The 20216-nt window shown below is 44.0% G+C and overlaps 3 protein-coding genes across 3 annotated transcripts; all 3 read right to left on the reverse strand.

The window, feature by feature from the left end:
- Positions 1–1770: 1770 nt before the first annotated feature.
- Positions 1771–3338, reverse strand: LOC138631270 (keratin, type I cytoskeletal 13-like). The gene is made up of 4 exons (XM_069716100.1): positions 3145–3338; positions 2911–3067; positions 2684–2845; positions 1771–1918 (listed from the first exon to the last, which is right to left on the reverse strand). Exons 1-4 carry the CDS (start codon positions 3336–3338, stop codon positions 1823–1825), a joined length of 609 nt encoding a protein of 202 aa, XP_069572201.1. The 3' UTR covers positions 1771–1822.
- Positions 3339–3834: 496 nt separating this feature from the next.
- LOC138631230 (keratin, type I cytoskeletal 13-like) lies at positions 3835–7105 on the reverse strand. The gene is made up of 7 exons (XM_069716040.1): positions 6671–7105; positions 6099–6181; positions 5590–5746; positions 5219–5380; positions 4729–4854; positions 4425–4645; positions 3835–3997 (listed from the first exon to the last, which is right to left on the reverse strand). The coding sequence occupies exons 1-7, from the start codon at positions 7055–7057 to the stop codon at positions 3919–3921; spliced, it is 1215 nt and encodes a 404-aa protein (XP_069572141.1). The 5' UTR covers positions 7058–7105; the 3' UTR covers positions 3835–3918.
- A 3223-nt stretch (positions 7106–10328) lies between these two features.
- Positions 10329–13679, reverse strand: LOC138631214 (keratin, type I cytoskeletal 13-like). Its single transcript, XM_069716019.1, has 7 exons — positions 13097–13679; positions 12744–12826; positions 12038–12194; positions 11782–11943; positions 11531–11656; positions 11214–11437; positions 10329–10556 (listed from the first exon to the last, which is right to left on the reverse strand). The coding sequence occupies exons 1-7, from the start codon at positions 13550–13552 to the stop codon at positions 10403–10405; spliced, it is 1362 nt and encodes a 453-aa protein (XP_069572120.1). The 5' UTR covers positions 13553–13679; the 3' UTR covers positions 10329–10402.
- Positions 13680–20216: the final 6537 nt, after the last annotated feature.

Below are 20216 nucleotides of genomic sequence, written 5' to 3' on the forward strand. Positions count from 1 at the left end.
GGTGTCACCGGCTCCAATGCTGCTGCCCCCCCCCCTTCTCTCTCCCCCCCAGCAGACCCCAGCGAAGTACAATGCACTGGCCACAACAGACTGGTAGAACATCTCCAACATCTTGCTGCACACATTGAAGGATCAAAGTTTCCTCAAGAAAAAGAGTCGACTCATCCCCTTCTTGTAGACAGCGTTGATGTTGGTCTTCCAGTTCAGTCTGTTGTCATGGAGACACCAGGTACTTGTACTCCTCCACCATGTCCACCTCCTCTCCCAGAACTCTCAGCGGTTGTGGAGCCGTCGTCTTCCTCCTGAAGTCGACCACCATCTCTCTGGTCTTGGCCACGTTCAGGAGCAGGTGATTTCTTCCCGCCCACTCCACAAAGTCCTCCACTACTGCCCTGTACTCGTCCTCCCGTCCGTCCCTTATACATCCGACCACTGCAGAGTCATCAGAGAACTTCTGCAGATGGCAGGACTCTGAGTTGTACTGGAAGTCAGTGGTGTAGAAGGTGAACAGGAAGGGAGACAGAACAGTTCCCTGAGGAGCTCCAGTACCACTGACCACCGTATCAGACAGCACACTGCCCAGAAGGACAAACTGTGGTCTGCCTGTCAGCATGTCAACTCTTCAGATCTAAAAAAAACAAACCACAAACTTGTTATTATTTATCCAAAGATTCCTGCAAATAAACACAGTTTATTAATGAGAAACCTGTTATTGATCAGTTATTGATCATCTGTGATCTGTTTTGTCTTCCTTCAGGTTCTATTGAAGAACTTGAATAACAGAAACTGACTAGTTATTATTGTTCAGTTTAAAATCATTAAAAGTAATTAAATGAAACAAGTTACGTTACTTAAATTAATTAAAGTAGTTACATGATTTACATTTTTAATCTGTAATCTGTTACATTTCCAACTGGAACCCTCCAGCAGTGGTGCTGCCACCTACTGGACGAAAAGTGAACTGTCACGTGGTTCACACTGCAAGCTGACGTCACGTGACTGAGCTCCTTCTGTCAGACTAGAGGTCTGAAACACGGTGAGTTTATTCTCTGTCGGTGGTTCCAGCGCCACCTGGTGTCCAGCTGCTGTAACTACAGTAGTTTTATTATAGTGGAGTAATAATACTGCAGAGGGTGAAGATGCTGCTGCATGAGGGCGGTGTTCACTGACAGCTACGTTGCTGATAAAACTGGAGTCTTTATGATTCAGCTGATTTATTGTTATTATTGATATTTATTTCAGTCTGCAGTCACTGATAGAGACCAAAAGAAACATTTTTAAAAAGTAAAATTATAACATAAAAATTAAAATACATTTTATATCTTATAAAATAATTAGTATCATATTTGATCAAATACTCTACCTACTGCAGCTTTTTAATTTTGTTTCCTAATGTTTGTTTTGTTGTTATTTTTATTTATTTTTCTAATTTCTATTTTAAAAAAATCTTGTCCTAATTTATTCATTTTATTTTTCTAATTTCTATTTAAAAAAAATATTGTCCTAATTTATTCATTTTATTTTCCGTGTTCTTCCCGTTTCTTTCCTTTTTTTCTTTAATTTTATTATCATTTAATAATCTAAACGCTGCCCCCTGCTGGAGACGTCGCAGATTGTTCATGGTTGCAGTTTAATTTGAAGATCCAGAGATTAAAACCCTTTTTTTTTTTTTTTTTTTTTTTATTGAATCTGATCAGAAGATGATAAAAACAAATTTTCTTGTTTAGAGTGAAATTACAATAAAAATGCAGAAACAACGTCAGACTGTATTGTTTATTGTAGACCCTCAGACAGACTCGGTTCACTGGATGTGGACTGGGTTCTAGTTCTGGTTCTGGTCTACTCGCTGCTGGTTGACACCACGTTTCCAGACGCGTCCACCTCCATGGTCATTGTGGTCAAGCTGTTTGTGACGGAGCTACAGAAAAAAACAAAAGATACGTTTATTTTTGTTTCTTTTCCTTTAAAGCAAACGTGACAATTATAACTGAGTTATTTTATTACTTGTTTTAAATATTATAATTCTTTATTTTAATGCTTCAGATTAATCGGGTTTTATCTTTTAGGATTTTTACTTATTCGCATGAAAAAAAGACAATTTAACTTTTACAATTTTAATTTTCACGACATGAAGAAAATGTGACATTTTGAGATATTTTACTCTCTTTTTTTAGCAGTAGTCTTATTTTATTTTCTGTGAAGCACTTTTTAATGAAGTGAATCTAATAATTTGAAATATTTAGTTTTCTGTTTTTATTTTTATTCTTTTAACTGTTTCAAGTATTTTTTACAATTAGAAACATTTAGAATTTTACTGTTTTATTGGCTTATCGAGGAAATACATTTTTATTTATTATTAAATTGATTTGATTGAACTTTTGAACATTGATGCTTTAAATAAAAATTTAAAAAAATCGCCATAAATAACTAAATAAAACATGTTAGTTATTGAGGTCACTCTCACCTCTCGGTCTCAAACAAAAATATTATAAACTTAAAATGTTAAAAAGAAGAACTAAAACTTATAAAAATAAACAAGTTTAAAATACATTTTTTTATTTAACTATAAAAACTTGAAAAAAAATGTTAATAGAGAAAAAAATACTCTTTAAAACATTACACATTTTAAATGTAATTGTATTAGTAGGGGGCAGTGAGCTCCTCCAGGTACTGGTGGACTCACCTTGTTCTGGAACCAGGCCTCCAGGTCTTTGCGTTTGTGGGCAGTGACCTTCTCGTAGTGCTCTCTGATCCCGTCCATGATGGAGGACAGGTCGTCCTGCGGCGCGGCGTCCACCTCCACGGTCACCCGTCTGCCCACCTGTCCCTGCAGGGACAGCAGGTCCTGAGGGACGACACCGTCACTGTCCCGCATTTTGTCTCACCATGTGTCTGTCTGCTGTGTCTCACCTCCTCGTGGACGTGCGTCAGCTGGAGCAGCTCGTCCTGCAGACTCTCCTGCTGCACCTCCAGGTCGGTCCGGCTCAGAGACAGCTGCTCTACGACCTGCTTTAGTCCGCCGACGTCCGTCTCCACCGACTGTCGCATCGCCAGCTCGTTCTCAAACCTGCAGACAAGTTCGTTAATCGAAGAACAAGAAGAATCTCACGGAGCAGATTTAAAGGACACAGAATTGTCGCTCACTTGACTTTGAAGTCGTCGGCGGCCAGTTTGGCGTTGTCCACGGCGAAGATGAGGGCGGCATTTCCTCGAACAGCGACTTGGATCTGAGGATAGAAGGACGAGAACCGATCAGAACCAGTTTTTGGTTTTGGTCTCCACACAGCTCCGAGTCGATCCGAACCTTCCTTCACATTTAATATCTCATGACCCCCCATGTTTGTCTTGTGACCCCTTTTGGGGCCAAGAGCCCCAGGTTGGGCCCCACCAGGATTAAATGAGAACATTAAGAAACTTCACATTAATATTTAGACCATGTGATGACATCACAGAGATGGAACTCGTGTTTGAATTTTGACCTTCAGGTGGGTAGGAGAGCTGGAGAGGAGCAAGTTGTGGATCTAACACTATGCCCCGCCCACTTATACCTGAAACCTATCTGTACTTCAGACCTGTCAATCAAACAGCCACGCCACCACCATCATGACTTGTGGATAGCATTTGCTGACTTTTATTTCAGGAGAGAACTTGATGCTTTTTCAATGGGAGTCTGTTGGAGCCCTTAGTGGCCCTCAGTGGTACTACACTGTAAGGCGCTGGCTTCTTTTTTATTTTTAATATCGTATAATATAGTAAAATGATTATTAAACACAGTAATTTGGTTGATGTTAATTCATAAACAGACACTGAAACAGAAAACACACACACTTGTGCTTCAGTTCAACAGAGATGTTTTATTTGTGTATTTTTCTGAGAACGGTCGGCGGCTCATAGCTGGAAGTTCGTCCGCTCAGTTGATCAGACAGCGTCGCCTTCGGTGATCTCTTTGGTGACGATCACGACTTTACGTGTTCTCGTGGTGGTGGTGGAAGACTGGCTGCAGGAAAACACAGAAACAAGTCCAGTTAGCGTTTATTTATTTTTACAAAAGTGCTAACGGTGCTAATGGTGCTAATGATGTTAATCGTACTAATGGTGCTAACATCCTACGACTAATTCCAATCAGCGTAGCGGTGAGTTTGGCTGTAAATAACACGACTGATTCTACATTTCACTTTTATATTTCTTTTCTATAATTTTAATTCTTTCAACTTTTCTGCTTTTGAAAAGATTTTTCATTTATGTATTCTATTTGATGCACTTGTTGCAAAACCTTCGTGCTAACAGGTGACGTTTGGCCGCAGCTGCTTGGTTTGTTTCGTCAGCTTCTACAGCGCCAACATTACAGATATTTTTCTTTCCGGTTCCACTTTTTGATATTTCATTCGTCTCTGTTTCGTCATGGTTTGAATCACTCAGCTCACCCCAGCACCTCTCCGTCCAGCAGCCGCCGGTACTCGGCGATCTCCATCTCCAGCCGGGTCTTGATGTTCAGCAGCATCTGGTACTCCTGCGACTGGCTCTCCAGGTCGGCCCTCAGCTGACCCAGCTGCTCCTCCAGCATCCCCACCTGCCTCTGGTAACCCGTCAGCATGGCGCCGTACCTGCTCTGGGTGTCGGCGACGGTTCCCTCCAGAGACGCTTTCTGCGGGGAGGGAGGGGGGACACACCGCGTCAGCAGATCGACGGACTTCATCAGGACTCACCGGCAAACAGAATGAAACCCACCATGCTGAGCTGAGCCTGGAGCTCGATCTCCAGACTCTGCAGCGAGCGTTTGACCTCCGTGACCTCCGAGCGGGACGACTGCAGCGTCTCTGTGCTCACGGAAACTTGCTTGTTGAGCTCCTCAGACTGAAAAAAAACCAAGTCAGAAAACACGTCAGAAACAATTCGAGTGCATTAAAACTGTTGGTGAATCAACCTGTACGCAGACGACTCCACGTCGCTCTGATCTCACTCACTTCTGTATTTTTATCTCATTCAATTGACTCAGTCTTGACTTAGTGGGATTTAAAATATATATAAATATTGTTATTGTTTACTGCGTATACAAAACAAATTCTACTTTAAATCAAATTTTGAGAAACAAAGAGAAAAATGTTGACTTAAAAATCAAAAACACTTCCATTTTTATCCTGTTATAATTCTGACTTTAAAATCAATCACCAGGTTATTTATCCGTCTTTATTTTGACGGACAGGTGAAGCGGGCTCACTTTGGACTGGAACCAGGACTCCAGGTCTCGGCGGTTCTTGGTGGCGATGTTCTCGTAGTGCTCTCTGATTCCGGCCATGACGTTGGACAGGTCCTCTTGGGGGGGGGCGTCCACCTCCACGTTCACCTGCCCGCTCATCTGGGTCCTCAGAGACAGCAGGTCCTGCAGGGGGGAGGAGGGTCATCAATAACCGCGATCAGAAGCTAATTGACGATGACGATCAGAAGCTTTTAGTTTGATTACGTTTATATAAATCTAAACGCAAGTTATCTGCTTTTTATTTTGAATTCAAAATGTGACTTTTGACATTTTACACATTTAAAAACATTTTTTTTATTCATTTCCTGTAAACGTGTGTTTTGGATTTTCACCTCCTCGTGGTTCCTCTTCAGCTGGATGAGCTCCTCCCTCAGCGCCTCGATCTCCATCTCCAGGTCGGAGCGTCCCAGCGTCAGGTTGTCCAGGACCCTCTTCAGCCCGCTGATGTCGGCCTCCACGCTCTGACGCATCGCCAGCTCGTTCTCGTACCTGTTGGCGGATCGGCGGCACCGTTAGCTTCACACCGAACGCAGGTTCGCAGACACGGTTCAAAGTTTCTCTGACGGGGCCACCAGGTCTCATTGGAGACGTCGGATTAAAACAAGACTTTCACTGCTTGATATTATTGACACAACTAGTTTTATTCGATTAAACTGAGCGCTGCAAAGAAAACAGTCGTTTGAGGTCGTGAGTCGTTGATTTGAGAGGTTTTTCAGATCAGAAAACATTCATATGTGTTATTTTAATATGAACAAACAAGCTTATTTGATCTTATTTTAGCTTAATTTAACTTAGCTTAGCGTAAAGACTGGACAACATGTTTAAGTGCTCGTAGACTCACTTAACTCTGAAGTCGTCAGTAGCCAGCTTGGCGTTATCGATGGCCAGGTACAGAGATCCGTTACTGTGGGTGGCGTGTAAGAGCTGAAAACAAGGGAAGGACAGGTTTCAACCTTTTTAATGATTCAAACATTTTAAAAGTTTTATTTCATACACTGCAGACGCCGGGTGAAGCTGCAGCTTGATCTCCTGCTGCAGAACTGAAGGTAAAAATATGGAAATGTTCAGGATGTAAATCAGCGGCCCAGGTACGTTCAGGGTGTGGCTGCACCTGCAGGAAGCAACACACCTGCAGGACATAACACACACCTGCAGGACATAACACACACCTGCAGGACATAACACACACCTGCAGGACATAACACACACCTGCAGGACATAACACACACCTGCAGGACATAACACACACCTGCAGGACATAACACACACCTGCAGGACATAACACACACCTGCGGGCCTTTCAGACAACCTTTGTGTGCAAACCAACGGAGCAGCTTTGGTTCCTTCCTGCCTCACCACCTCACACCTGGAGTCTGCACCGATGACTCAAACAGAACCAGAACCGGGTCTCACCTGGTCCTGCAGGTCGCTGATCACGACCTTGTATGCGCCCCAGTCGTTGCCCTCCGGTTTGGTCTTCTTCTCCAGGAACTGGCGGATCTTCAGCTCCAGGTCGCCGTTGGCGGCCTCCAGCTTGCGGACCTTCTCCAGGTAGGTGGCCAGCCGGTCGTTCAGGTTCTGCATGGCCATCTTCTTGTTGTCCGAGATGTCCACGGCGTCAGACAGATTGAAGCCTCCAGCGGACGACGCGCCTGTGCCGGCGGCGGAGAAGCTCCTGGGGGCGCTCATGGCGGAGATGCGGACCCCGGTGCCTCCGGCGCCGGCGTACACGCTGGGGGCCCGCATGGAGCCCAGGCGGCTCCCAGAGGAGTAGGCGATGGAGCGGTTGTAGGAGGTCATGGTGGAGGTTCACCTGCTGTGTATGGAGACCAGAAGAGAGTGCCGGGGAGGGACGGACGGAGAGGCTTTTATCTCTCCTGGAGGTGGGGGAGGGGCCCAGGTGCAGCCCCCTCCCCTACCCATCCCTCCAGGTACAGCCCCCTCACCCATCCACCCCTCCAGGTACAGCCCCCTCACCCACCCACCCACCCACCCATCCACCCCTCCAGGCACAGCCCCCTCACCCACCCACCCACCCATCCACCCCTCCAAGTACAGCTCCCTCCCCTACCCCCACTTGCCTCGTGGCAGCGGGGCGACAAACAGAACCAATAAACCACCGCAGGAATCTGAAGCATGTCTGTGGTGTCAGTTTATCTCAGCCTCCGGCAGCTCTGTGGACCAGAAACACTCAGGTGAGTACCAATCTGTGACCTGACGGGACATGTAGCAATCTTTATCTATCTTTAGTCATCTTTATTTATCTTTAAACCCCGTCCTCCCCCGTCCCCTCCTTCATGTCCCAACATGTCCACCGGTCCTCGTCCTGTTTCGGGCCCCGCAGGTGTGCACACAGCTTCTCCTCTCTGCTCTCGTATTGTGAAACCAAACAATGGAAGCGTGTGTGTCAGCTCCTTGTTTACACACCGGCAGGAGTTTCCTGTGGAGCTGGTTTACTGCTGAGGAGGGAAGTGATGTTCGAACCCGTTAAACACACGAGTCAGCAGTCGGGACGGTTTCTGATGAAGACACGAAGATAACAAACAAGAAACTGGCTAAATATAACTAAATATAACTGTAAAAATTCCTGAATGACACTTCAGCTTTGGGCTGAATGAGGTTATGAAACATGTTTGAAACCAGATTCCCTGTCGATCATCTTTAATGGAAGGAACCTGAACGGACTTCAATCGGCTACACGTAGAAATATAAAAGTTTAAAAAAAGTCTCTGGACATGAGGGACAAGGCTGAAAACCAATATTGGATAGTGGTGATCTTCGGGCCCTCAGGCAGAACTGCATTAAAAACAGACTATTCTGGAGTGGAAATCACTGGATGGGCTCAGGAACACTTCTGAAAAGCATCGTCTGTGAACAAAGTTAAAACTCTACAAAGAAGAAACCATACAGTGTTATAAAAAGAAGAGCTGATGCAGCATAGTGGTAGACATGACCCAACTTTTTTATTAAATGTGTTGCTGCCATCAAAAATAAGCTGATTTTATTTATAAAACAATAAAATTTCTCCGTTTCAGAGTTCAAACTTTTTTGAAAACAACTTTGTAAATAAATAAAACATCCTAAACGTTTCATTTGATGAAGGACATCCACCATGTTTGGACCAAAGTGTCCTCAACACTGTATGCAACAGATCGGCACACTTTGGATGAAGGTCTTTTAAATCTGAGACGTTAAATCTTCACGGTAAGTGAATATTTTCAGAGTCTGGATGATGTTTTTGTTCACCAGCTGTAATATCTGACAGATGGATTAAAACAGTTTATTTGGAGGTTTGTGGAGAAGTCATCCTGTGTAACCGTCACATCTGTTATCTTCCCACTGTGGATACCTTTTCCTTTGATTGTAGAGATATTTCTACTTTATTGTGATTATTCCCCTCCGATCCTGAGTTTCTATCCCTAAACCTCAGGATTAATGAAGTCTTATCTCAGATTCACCCCCACCGGCAGCTTTAATCTGTTTTTACAAGCCGCTGCTCCAAACTGGGAGTGGCACCGACACTACAGGCAAATCTGTGGCTGAGCGTCGCCATGGTTACCTGGCCTCTTTTTAACAGTGGTGTAACAGTGAGTCGGAAAGTGAAAGATTAACTCCGACTGGCTGCAGCTTTTACAGACAGAAGAGTTTTTTTTTTTTTTTTTAATCTTTATGAGGAATGTGTTTTTTATTTAACCACGATGACATCACAGGATGTGGACACTCAGCAGGGTGGAAACAAAAGACAAAAGACACAAACAAAAGGTTTCAGGTGGTGCTGGGTCAAAAACATTAACTGGATATATAAAAGTGCCTTAAAGTGTAATACCACTGAGGGCCACTAGGGGCATTCTCAATAGACTCCATCTGTAATACCATGAGGACCAGTAGGGGCTGTCTCAATAGACTCCATCTGTAGTACCACTGAGGGCCACTAGGGGCTGTCCCCAAAAGACTCCATCTGTAGTACCACTGAGGACTACTAGGGGCTGTCCCCAATAGACTCCATCTGTAGTACCACTGAGGACTACTAGGGGCTGTCCCCAATAGACTCCATCTGTAGTACCACTGAGGACTACTAGGGGCTGTCTCCATAGACTCCATCTGTAATACCACTGACGGCAGCTAGGGGCTGTCATTAGATAAACTCCTTCTAATGAGTGTTTCCTCCTGGAAATAACTCATCATTCATTACATATTCAGACTCAAACACAGATATGTTTGGGGGCGGGGCTGTTTAATTGACAGGCCTGTGGTGCAGTCAGGTTTCCAGTATAAGTGGGCACCAAAACAACAATATTGATGTTAAAGTCATTTCGTGTTGCAGATATCTACTGAAGTTAGCATGCTAACCGGCTAGCACTGGCCTGGCCTGTCTTGTAATACCACTCTGTACCACCAGATGGTACAAGGAGTCACTGCAGGGTAAAGTCTGCCTTCAGTCCAACATCAGAAGAAAAAGTAGTGTCTCCTAACTTCCTGTTCAAAGATGGCCGACTTTGAACTCAGGACATTTCTGTGAGTAAAACAGCTGCTCATGAAAAGGTAAATTATCTGAAGGGACTTCTTTCCGTTCTTAAAAGACATCGTCCATGTTTGGCTGAATTCTTTTCTTTTTCCATCGACATGCTTCCTCTTAACCGACCACTTCTTCGTGTCTATAAGAGCATGCATGTCTTGAAGTTTTCTTCATGGGCTGATAAATTTATCCAAACTAGCTGCTTAACTTAGAAACCAAAAGTAAAGTAAAGTTCAACTGATACTGATCTTTATATATTCACTTTTTTTGGACCTGCTTCTGTTACACTTCAGAGAAAAGGCTTATATTTTGACGCAGACAAAATAAAATTTAAATCTTAAGACTTATTTTAAAATATTCTATGCTTTAGTCTTTGTCATCTTCAAAGATTTATTTTCAAAATACTCAAAAAGTTCAAGCGAATCTCTATTCTTTTATTTTGAAATATTTCATTCACTGAACCCCTTAATTGCGCTGTTCTTGTTGCACCACCTGGTGATCACATGAGGAACTGCGGCCTGGATATTTGAGTTAAAACAGAAGACTCAGCAGACGTTTTATTTCGTAAGCACCTCAGCAGACTTTTATTTGCGTGTTGGTTTCTGTGAGAGCGCCCCTTGCTGGAGAGCTCACATTTCTTGGTTGATGGTTTCTGTGGAGGAGCTCACCACCTTCCCATCGACCATCTCCTCGATGATGACGATCTGTTTTTTGGTGGTGGTGGTGGTGGAGGAGGAGGAGCTGGCGGAGGCGGAGACGGAGGAGGCCGAGGAGACGGAGACACTGCAGGTGGAAACAAACAGAACGGATCGATACACATTTATTGATTAGATACAGACATTTATGACATTTAAAAAAGTTTTTTCCTGCAGTTTACTTTGAGAGTCCCATTTCAAGCATCAGAGACCAAAATACAAACTTTATTTATATGTAATTTATACATTTTTAAATATTTTAGTGGAAAACTGATCATTTACAGCAAAATAAGCGCTTCAAAATAAGTTTTCTTGAATAAGTTTTACTGCCAAACGGTGCTTTGACTTGAACAAATGACAATCCTAAATAAACCAATCTACATGTCAATTTTTATATGAAGTAAAAATGTTCATTAGTTTCATATTTTATAGAAAAATCTAAAATATTTACAGCTAATTAAACCAAAGATTTTACACCAAAATAACTATTATTATTATTATTTTATTTGTCTCTACGTGCTGCTTCTTTAAAATACGCTTTACTTTCTTACGTCTGCCGTTATACAGACGACTGTTCTTTCTGTGATATTTGAGATGATAAAAGTGTATTTTTGGCGACATTTGAGATGTTTCGTATGTGGAAACTAAACATGAAAAGATCTGTAATCGGACCCTATTGGTCTTTGGTACCCTGAAGGAATGAGACTTTGTTGAGTTTTCAGAGTTCAACTTTAAGCTCTCTGACCTGCCGCCGCCCTCTCCGTCCAGCAGCCGGCGGTACTCTGCGATCTCCATCTCCAGCCGGGTCTTGATGTCCAGCAGCGACTGGTACTCCATGGACTGCCGCTCCAGGTCGCTATTCAGTTGCCCCAGCTGCTCCTCCAGCATGCCCACCTGGTTCTGGTAACCCGCCAGCTGCATGGCGTAGCGGCCCTGGGTCTCAGCCAGCGTTCCCTCCAGTCCGGCTTTCTGCAGGAAACAAGAGAGGGGAGACGGTCTGTGAACAGCCTCAGAGAAGCGGCAGGTATAAAAACCTTTTCTGTGGTGCGGTGCGGTTCTGACCATGCTGAGCTGGGACTGCAGCTCAATCTCCAGACTCTGCAGCAGCCGCTTGACCTCGGTGATCTCTGACCGGGACGACTGGAGCGTTTCTGTGCTGACGGCGACTTCTTTGTTCAGTGTCTCCATCTGTTTGGAGGAATAACGACATCGCGGTCACAACACGTTTTTATTTCTTCAGGGTCGCTGCTCCCGATTTTCTACCAGTCTGCGACTCGTTCGGTAACTGTTGTGATATTTGAGTCTGTCCGTACCTTGGTCTGGAACCAGGCATCAAGGTCTTTGCGGTTCTTGCTGGCGACGGTCTCGTAGTGCTCCCTGATCTCCTCCAAGATCTTATTCAGGTCTTGCTGAGGGGCCGCGTCCACCTCCACGTTCACCTGACCGCTCATCTGGGTCCGCATGGCCATCAGTTCCTGCAACAACGATACACGTTAAAAGGGTTCCGCTCCACCCGGACTCACCGACCCGACCCCAAACCTCCCTCATCGGACCCGAGAGCCCCCACACCTCCTCGTGGTTCTTTTTCAGGAAGATCAGCTCCTCCCTCAGGCCCTCGATCTGCATCTCCAGGTCGGTGCGGGCCAGAGTCAGCTCGTCCAGAATCCTCCTGAGCCCGGCGATGTCAGCCTCCACCGACTGACGCATGGCCAGCTCGTTCTCAAACCTGCAGCGGAACACAAAATGCTTAGTCCTCCGTCTGTTTTTACAAAAGTCAAACTGAAGACACAATGAAGTCAAACAGATGTTAATTGTTGATGATACATTTTCTAAATATGAATTAAACATCAACTGAAAGTTAAATCATGAACTGTCGACTCTTGAAAATATTTATTATATTATTTATTATATATTATAATTATTAGTATTTACCTTCACAAAGGAGTTTAACTTTGGTGTGTTTGTTTGTTTGTCTGTTGAGATGGCAGAAAAACTAGCGGCCTGATTCTTGTGAGAATTGGTGGAAGTGTGCTTCATTGGTTGAAGAACAACGCATTAAGATTTGGAGAAGATCCAAATCACGAGGCGGATTTACCGTTTATTTTCACATTGTGAGGTTGTGACCAAACATAGGCCATTCTCGAAATACGATGACTCGGCATTCACAGGAGTTACAGGAGGTCTGCGCTCTCTGATTTGGTATAAAACTCCTCCAAGTGTTTTTTTTTAACACATTAAAACAGATAAATGAAGAATAATAAATAAATCTACTCACTTGAGTCTGAAGTCATCTGAAGCAAGCTTGGCGTTGTCGATGGAGAGGTATATGCCGCCGTTGACTTGGGTGGCTTGCTGGATCTGGAAGATGATTTTCAAACCAATGTTTAAATATTCTGACAAATCAACATGACGACATCATGAAATATTATATAACCTACATTTCCACAGTTTTCTGATTGTTGAGTTTCAGTGCTGAGTGTAGATTTGAATTCATGAGTAACCGATGACTGATTGTTTCCAACGTTTCTCAGAGATAATAATAAACTGTTTAGTTCTCAGAGTCAGTTTACATGATGTCAAGTCGGATGAAACCCGACAGACTGTTGGTGGTCACATGACTGAGCCTACCTTCCCCTGCAGATCTGCGATGGTGGCGTAGAAGCCGCTGTAGTCTCTGGCGGAGGGGGAGGACTTGGACTCCAGGAACTGCCGGATCTTCAGCTCCAGGTCGCCGTTGGCGGCCTCCAGCTTGCGCACCTTCTCCAGATAGGTGGACAGCCGGTCGTTCAGGTTCTGCATGGTGCCCTTCTCGTTGCTGGAAATGTCCATGCTGTCGGAGCCCCCGAACCCGCCGCCGCCACCGCCGCCACCGCCACCTGCGCCGCTGCTGAAGCTGAAGCTGTAGGCAGCTCTGCCGCCGCCTCCACCACCGCCGCCGCCACCGCCGCCGCCACCACCATACATGGACATGGAGGAGCCAGCGCTGGACATCCTGGCGCCTCCGATGGCGCCGTACATGGACCTGCTGCTGCCCATGTACGCTCCACCGCCGACGGAGCGCGAGCTTCTGTTCATGGACATCATGGTGTCTGCTGAGGAGGTGAAGGAGGCCGTCTGTCTGCTTCAGCTGCAGAGGAGAGAATGAGGAGCCTCGAGAGCGGCTGAGCTTTATACTGTTAGATGGCTAGTGAGGAGGAGGAGGAGGAGGAGGAGGTGGAGGAAGGCGAGCTCCAGTTCGTGTCAAATCTGGGAGGAGATACCTGTCCTACTTCCAGTCATATATCGCTCCAATGACTTAATGGGTTTTGGGTGTGTCTCAGGAACGTGGAATTCACTGATTATCTGCACAAAGAGATACAGAGTCTTTGTCATGCCAACTTTCACTCCTCATCAGAGCAGATTAAGGTGTCGGTGGGGCCAGTTCAGGCACATATGACATTTACCTACAACCTCTGATTTTCCCACCAGGCAATAAAAAAAACCTCCTCCGATCCACCATCCTGCTGTGTTGGGAAACTCCTGACAGCTGCGTTAAACAGAAGCAGCAATAAAAGAACGAGGAGCGGCTCATTGCTCGGTCTGTAGACCCAAGGTACAGTTCAAACTGGAGGGCCAAAGATCCAATAAAGACTTTAAACAAGCCGCAGAGCTCAAGAGATGAATCAGCCGATCACGTTGGAAACACAAAATGCTGTCTGAGAACAGGAAGTCTCGAGTCTGAAGAGTTTCTGCTGCAGAACGAGGAATGTTCAAAGACGCCAGAACAATCCAACATTCAGAACCCAGACTGTCACGGTACCTCGATGTCACCAGACCAGATTCTCTGAGTTGATAATATCCAGTCTCTTCGTTGATGACTGATTCTGGTCGTTGCAACGTACCGGACATAGATAATTAAGGAACCATTGGAGCAGCTTTTAACCAATCAGTACCGACCATCATATGCTCCGAAACCTTCGGTGCCATCCGACAACCGAACCAGCATCCCATTAGTGTGGTAGAAACAGATTCAGTACGTCCCAGTACACAGTCGGTAGATTGTCGCGTTACAGATCACGATGGATGTGACCGAGAGGGTCCAAATTCAAGACCCATTTTTAGATTCGACTTTATTAATCCCACAGTGGGTAAATTTAGTCGTCACAGCAGCATAGAAAAACAAAAAAGGTGCATACAATATGACAACATTTGCAAATGCGTATAAAATATAAGAAATAACATGAATAAAAATGAATAAAAAATATTTTGATAAAGTAGTATTTCCCAGCTGTAGTCATACGAGCAGCTGAAGGACGCACTGAAAGTAAAAAGTTAATTTAAAGTGTAAACAATAGAGACCGTCAGTCCGATGTCGGTAAATGACCGTTACCGACGCTGCAGACTTCTGCTTCACCGCCTCGATATTTTTTAGTGTTGCTATAATTGCTCGTATCCAAAGAGCAACCGGCCGTGACGTGAACGTTATGAAGCTTCCAGTTCAGATTCTGTCCGTCACCATCTTTGCTAGTTTGGAGTGGTTTGGAGCAGGAAGTGACCATATTTGGAAGAGCTGGGGGAGGAGCCAGCGGTGGATCTGACTGATCTGATTGGAAACCCGACGATACTACGTCCCGCCCACCAATAGCTGGAACCCCGATTGGACCACAGGCCTGTCAATCAAACAGACACGCCCCCAAAAACAGGTCTTCTTGAATCTTCTTTTCTAATGAATGAGGGATTATTTTCAGATTGACCTCCAGAAAACTAATAAGAAGGAGTGACTTTAGCTAACAACACCGAGATAACTGCTGGAGACATTTTATTGACTTTGTATTTGATGAGAGAAGTTGAATGGGAGTCTATGGAGCCGGAGGCTTTTTGGAGCCGACCTCTAGTGGCACACGGTGGTATTGCAGCTTAAGACACTTCTGCGTCGGCCTCATTTTTCAGACCCAGAAGCTACGAACACTTTTATGTCCAGTTTATGCTCGTATCACTTCATCCGCCACTGTTAGAACTATGTCAACATCACCGACGTAACCACACCCACTGGTCCCTGATTGGTCTGCTCTCCAGAGTGGCTGAGCGAACCTTAATGCAAACAGAGTTCCTAGATCGTGAAATGATAATGATAAACAAAAATGAACAGATAATAAATAGATAATAAACAGAGTGTATCAGTGAAGCTTCAGGTATTGATTAGCTCATAAATACGTGTGATAAAGTTTTTCTATTTGACACTTCATTGATCTGGTCGTCTCTTGTTCGTCTATGTTCCTCAATAACTTCAAGTTATAAAGTTTTCTCATCAATTTAATGAACGAGGCCTGTGAAGCCTTAATATCATTATGTCTAACGTGTTGTGACATGTCCTTGTATAACAGAATGATTTACATGACAGTCTCAGTCGTTGCCAGCAGGCCGATTAATGAGAACCGAACTGCAGCGTCGATCAAGTTTAATGATTTCTGTTGTTTTTTGGGTGTAGCTGCTCAGTCGGTGCTGCAGGCGCATTCCCATCACCTGCTGCTGCTGCAGAGGAACCGACAGGAATGTACAACACTTGGTGTCGCTGCATGTCAGAGGAATCACAGCGACAGGTTTGTTGGTTGAAGAGGCGGTGAAACCTTTCCTCTGTTCAGGTCAGAGCTGACAGAATTGATAAAAGCAAAAAGTGGAGCAGAATATTCTCCGTTTGAAGATACGCTGCATTCATGTGACTGTTCGTGGACCGATCTCACTGTCACCGCGCTTGCTCGACTCCCGCAACGTTTTTAAGAGAAAGTTGAAAACGTTCTTTACAGCTGCTCAAATTTGATTGATTCCTTTTTACTGACTTATTTCTCCACCTGTGTTCTGATCACAGACTGGATATAAAAGTGTTCGTAGCGTCCATGTCTGAAAAATGAGGCCTATGCAGAAGTATCTTAAGCTGCAATGCCACCAAGCGCCACTAGAGGTCGGCTCCAAAAAGCCTCCGGCTCCATAGACTCCCATTCAACTTCTCTCATCAAATCCAAAGTCAATAAAATATCTCCAGCAGTTATCTCGGTGTTGTTAGCTTCTCCCTCCTCCTCTTCCCCCTCCCCCTCCAGTCACCTCAGGCCTCTCTCTTCTCTCTCTACCTTCTTCAGTTGTTCACTCTGCTGTCTCCTCTTCCTCTCATTCAAACTTTTTATCATCATCTGATTTTCAACCTTAAACTCTTCGATCAGTTCTTTGTTTAATTTGTTTTGTAAAATTTTCATCACGACTTAACGAAGAAGTTCAGTCGGCGACGTTTCGCTTCAGGTTTAAAGCTGCAGTGTTTCTGTTCAGGACCATCTGATTAAATATCATATTCATCATGATGTCCTACAGAACTTGTAGTTTTTCATAGCTTCTGAGGAGTCAGATGATTTTAGGACCTTGAAAAGCTGCTGAATAGAAACTGACGAAGGCTCGGCTTGTCTTTGTTTCAGCTGCAGCGTCAGCAGTCGGAGCTGCACAGATTGTTCCCGCCTCTCGTCTTTCACCTGCTCAGTGTTTTTACCATAAAAGGAAATGTCAAGGTGCTCTCACCTGCAGGTGAAGGGAAACAGTGAACAGTCTATTGACTGCAGGAGTTCATTTCAACTGAACATGGAGAGGTTTTAAAAACTCCTAAAGGAACCGACGAGTTCAAAATATTAAAAGAAAAAAGTAAAAGTAAATAAAATGAACAAGAAAAAAAGTTCAGAGGAAAAACGAAAGATTTAAAAAGACATGAATATGTTTAAATGCGCTGCTTTTAAAAACTGGTCAAATTTGAATGGAGTTTGGTGGGCAGATTCTTTTATTTTGTTTTATTTCACATGAATGACTTCTGTTTGTCTGCTTTAAAATAAAAAAGAATAAAAGATGTTTACAATAAAATAGATGTTTGTATTTGTCAACTGATCAGTGCCACCAAACTCTGTTATATTTTTCCAAACTGTAGTGAAACCCATCTGAGCTCCATTAAATCATCTTCAACAAACCTTAAACGGCTTGTTTGCAGAGCTTGTACTGGGTTTGTTCTTTGTGAATCTTTAAGCTTTTAATTTCTTTACTGATACTTAAAACTACTTTAAATAAAGTCGCTCCTGTTGTAGTTGGTCCTTACCCAGGCGGTCAGGTGTGTTGTCGGCACGGCAACTATAACTGGGCTGGTTGTAGCTGTCAAGGATTGATCGATTAAAAGGGCATATTAAACTCAGGTATGTGACGAAGGCTCAGCTCCAACAAGCCTCTGGGAAATATCTGAAATAACAGTCAGGTTCTTGCCTGCAGGAACACACACACACACACACACACACACACACACACACACACACACACACACACACACACACACACACACACACACACACACACACACACACACACACACACACACACACACACCCTCTTCTTCTGTGGTTTTATAACAGATTTGGAGAAGTAGTTTTAACATGCACACAATCATGGGATGTATGAGGCAGATTATTCTCATCAGAGTGAGAGCAGTACTTCATTAGAAACATTTAAGCATCTTTCCACCAAAGTTTATTTTACCAAATTTTAATAAAAAACTTTCCATTTTTTTAATCTTCTCTGCTAAAATGAAAGAATTAAGTCGTGTTTGTTTGTAAAAAAAGAAAAAAGATGAAGGTGATATCAGGAATACTATGAGGCTAAATGTATGTGAACACCCAGTGAAAGGGCACCTTAATGCATACAGTAGTACTTTAAATAGCTGTGTCAACTGTTCCTGTTTGAAGATTATAATCCCCCTGAAGCTGCAAAGTTCCTGTGTTCATGTTAACGGTAGAACATGTTTAGAAGCATTAACTTTTCATCTGTGATCTTCATTTCAGAATATTTTCATCCAAGCAAAACCAGGAGTTCATCAGGAAATTTAAACATGTTCTCTGTTTTAGAAACCAGCATCTTTCCACCAGACTCCATTCAGATTTTGTAAAATTTTAGTTCCAGTGCATTAAAGCAGGTTAACTCTGCATGATCCCCCACACATTGTGTGTTTTTATGTATTTAATAATTTGTGTATTTATATTCATATATATGTCAGTTATTAATGCTTTTAGTTTGATGTAAAGGAGGTGTATGAAGTGGTTCAGTGAGCTGCAGTATTAACGTGCTGCTGACAGGACGGACCAGTTTCACTGAACTTTAACTGCTGCCAAACGGCTATCAATCATCCACGCCCACCTGTCAGCCAAGCCTTGTACCAGATTTTCTCTAAAGGCTCTCACTTTTCTTCCAGAAGTGTATTCACTTTCTAAAATGTCCTCACTTTCTCAAAGTGTCCTTACTTTGCAGAAATGTCTTCCCTCTGCAGAAATATCCTCACTTTTTTTAAATGTCCTCATTTACTTAAAGTGTCCTCACTTTGTAGAAATGTCCTCACTTTGTAGAAATGTCCTCACTTTGCAGAAATGTCCACACTTTGCAGAAATGTCCTCACTTTCTTAAAGTGTCCTTACTTTGCAGAAATGTCCCTCAATTTCTAGAAATGTTCAAACTTTGAAGACATGTCCTCACTTTCTTAAAATATCCTCACTTTCTTAGTGTCCTCACTTTGCAGAAATGTCCCTCAATTTCTAGAAATGTCCACACTCTGCAGAAATGTCCTTACTTTGCAGAAATGTCCTCCCTCTGCAGAAATATCCTCCCTTTTTTTAAATGTCCTCACTTTGCAGAAATGTCCTCCTTCTGCAGAAATGTCCTCACTTTCGAGAAATATCCTCAATTTGCAGACATGTCCTCACTTTCTTAAAATATCCTCACTTTCTTAGTGTTCTCACTTTGCAGAAATGTCCCTCAATTTCTAGAAATGTCCACACTTTGCAGAAATGTCCTCACTTTCTTAAAATATCCTCACTTTCAAGAAATGTCCTCCCTCTGCAGAAATGTCCTCACTTTCTTAAAATATCCTCACTTTCTTAAAGTGTCCTTACTTTGCAGAAATGTCCTCCCTCTGCAGAAATATCCTCACTTTCTTAAAATGTCCTCATTTACTTAAAGTGTCCTAACTTTCTAGAAATGTCCTCCGTTTTCAGAAATGTCCTCACTTTCTTAAAATGTTCTCACTTTCTAGAAATGTCCTCACTTTGCAGAAATGTCCTGCCTCTGCAGAAATGTCCTCACTTTCTTAAAATATCCTCACTTTCTTAAAGTGTCCTCACTTTGCAGAAATGTCCTCCCTCTGCAGAAATATCCTCACTTTACACGTCTTCCCAGTTCAGTGGACTGGTCTTCACAGCGTCCTGATGGGGACGGACTGGAATGCTGACAGCTGGTTCAACATCTGCAGGACAGACTGAAGCCAGACAAATGTTCTACTGCAGGAGGCGCTGTGTCCTCCCCATGTCCTACAGGAGACAGGCTGCAGGGGTGCTCTGTCCTCTACATGTCCCACAGGAGACAGTCTGCAGGGGGTGCTCTGGCCTCCACATGTCCTACAAGAGACAAGCTGCAGGGGGCGCTCTGGCCTCCACATGTCCTACAAGAGACAAGCTGCAGGGGGCGCTCTGTCCTCTACATGTCCCGCAGGAGACAGGCTGCAGGGGGCGCTGTGTCCTCCCCATGTCCTACAGGAAACAGGCTGCAGGAGGCACTCTGTCCCCCCCACATGTCTTGCAGGAGGCAGACTATATGTTACATTTGTCTTCTACAGACTCTAACACACCAGAGTTGAAACTCCCAGCCAGTCAGCTGAGTTTTGGGCCTCTGACGCCCCCCGGTGGTCAGACTGGAACCGACACCACAG

The sequence above is a fragment of the Brachyistius frenatus genome, unplaced genomic scaffold (genome assembly GCF_029030835.1).
Source record: "Brachyistius frenatus isolate BFR_SWC_R1_liver_20210118 unplaced genomic scaffold, ASM2903083v1 Contig_151, whole genome shotgun sequence".
Classification (NCBI taxonomy): domain Eukaryota; kingdom Metazoa; phylum Chordata; class Actinopteri; family Embiotocidae; genus Brachyistius; species Brachyistius frenatus.

What these genes read in the sequence shown, in the direction of transcription:
- LOC138631230 (XM_069716040.1), bottom strand. Translation starts at nt 7,057, where the DNA reads ATGACCTCCTACAACCGCTCCATCGCCTACTCCTCTGGGAGCCGCCTG. An exon ending in TGAAGAGGAACCACGAGGAG is followed by an intron (nt 5,381 to 5,589) that starts GTGAAAATCCAA and finishes TCCCCCCTGCAG; the next exon opens with GACCTGCTGTCTCTGAGGAC. An exon ending in CTGGACGGAGAGGTGCTGGG is followed by an intron (nt 3,998 to 4,424) that starts GTGAGCTGAGTG and finishes GTTTTCCTGCAG; the next exon opens with CCAGTCTTCCACCACCACCA.
- LOC138631214 (XM_069716019.1), bottom strand. Translation starts at nt 13,552, where the DNA reads ATGATGTCCATGAACAGAAGCTCGCGCTCCGTCGGCGGTGGAGCGTAC. An exon ending in TCAGATGACTTCAGACTCAA is followed by an intron (nt 12,195 to 12,743) that starts GTGAGTAGATTT and finishes GTTCCGCTGCAG; the next exon opens with GTTTGAGAACGAGCTGGCCA. An exon ending in TGAAAAAGAACCACGAGGAG is followed by an intron (nt 11,944 to 12,037) that starts GTGTGGGGGCTC and finishes TCGTTGTTGCAG; the next exon opens with GAACTGATGGCCATGCGGAC.
- LOC138631270 (XM_069716100.1), bottom strand. Translation starts at nt 3,338, where the DNA reads ATGGGGGGTCATGAGATATTAAATGTGAAGGAAGGTTCGGATCGACTC. An exon ending in TGACGCACGTCCACGAGGAG is followed by an intron (nt 2,846 to 2,910) that starts GTGAGACACAGC and finishes GTCGTCCCTCAG; the next exon opens with GACCTGCTGTCCCTGCAGGG. An exon ending in AGGCCTGGTTCCAGAACAAG is followed by an intron (nt 1,919 to 2,683) that starts GTGAGTCCACCA and finishes TTTTTTCTGTAG; the next exon opens with CTCCGTCACAAACAGCTTGA.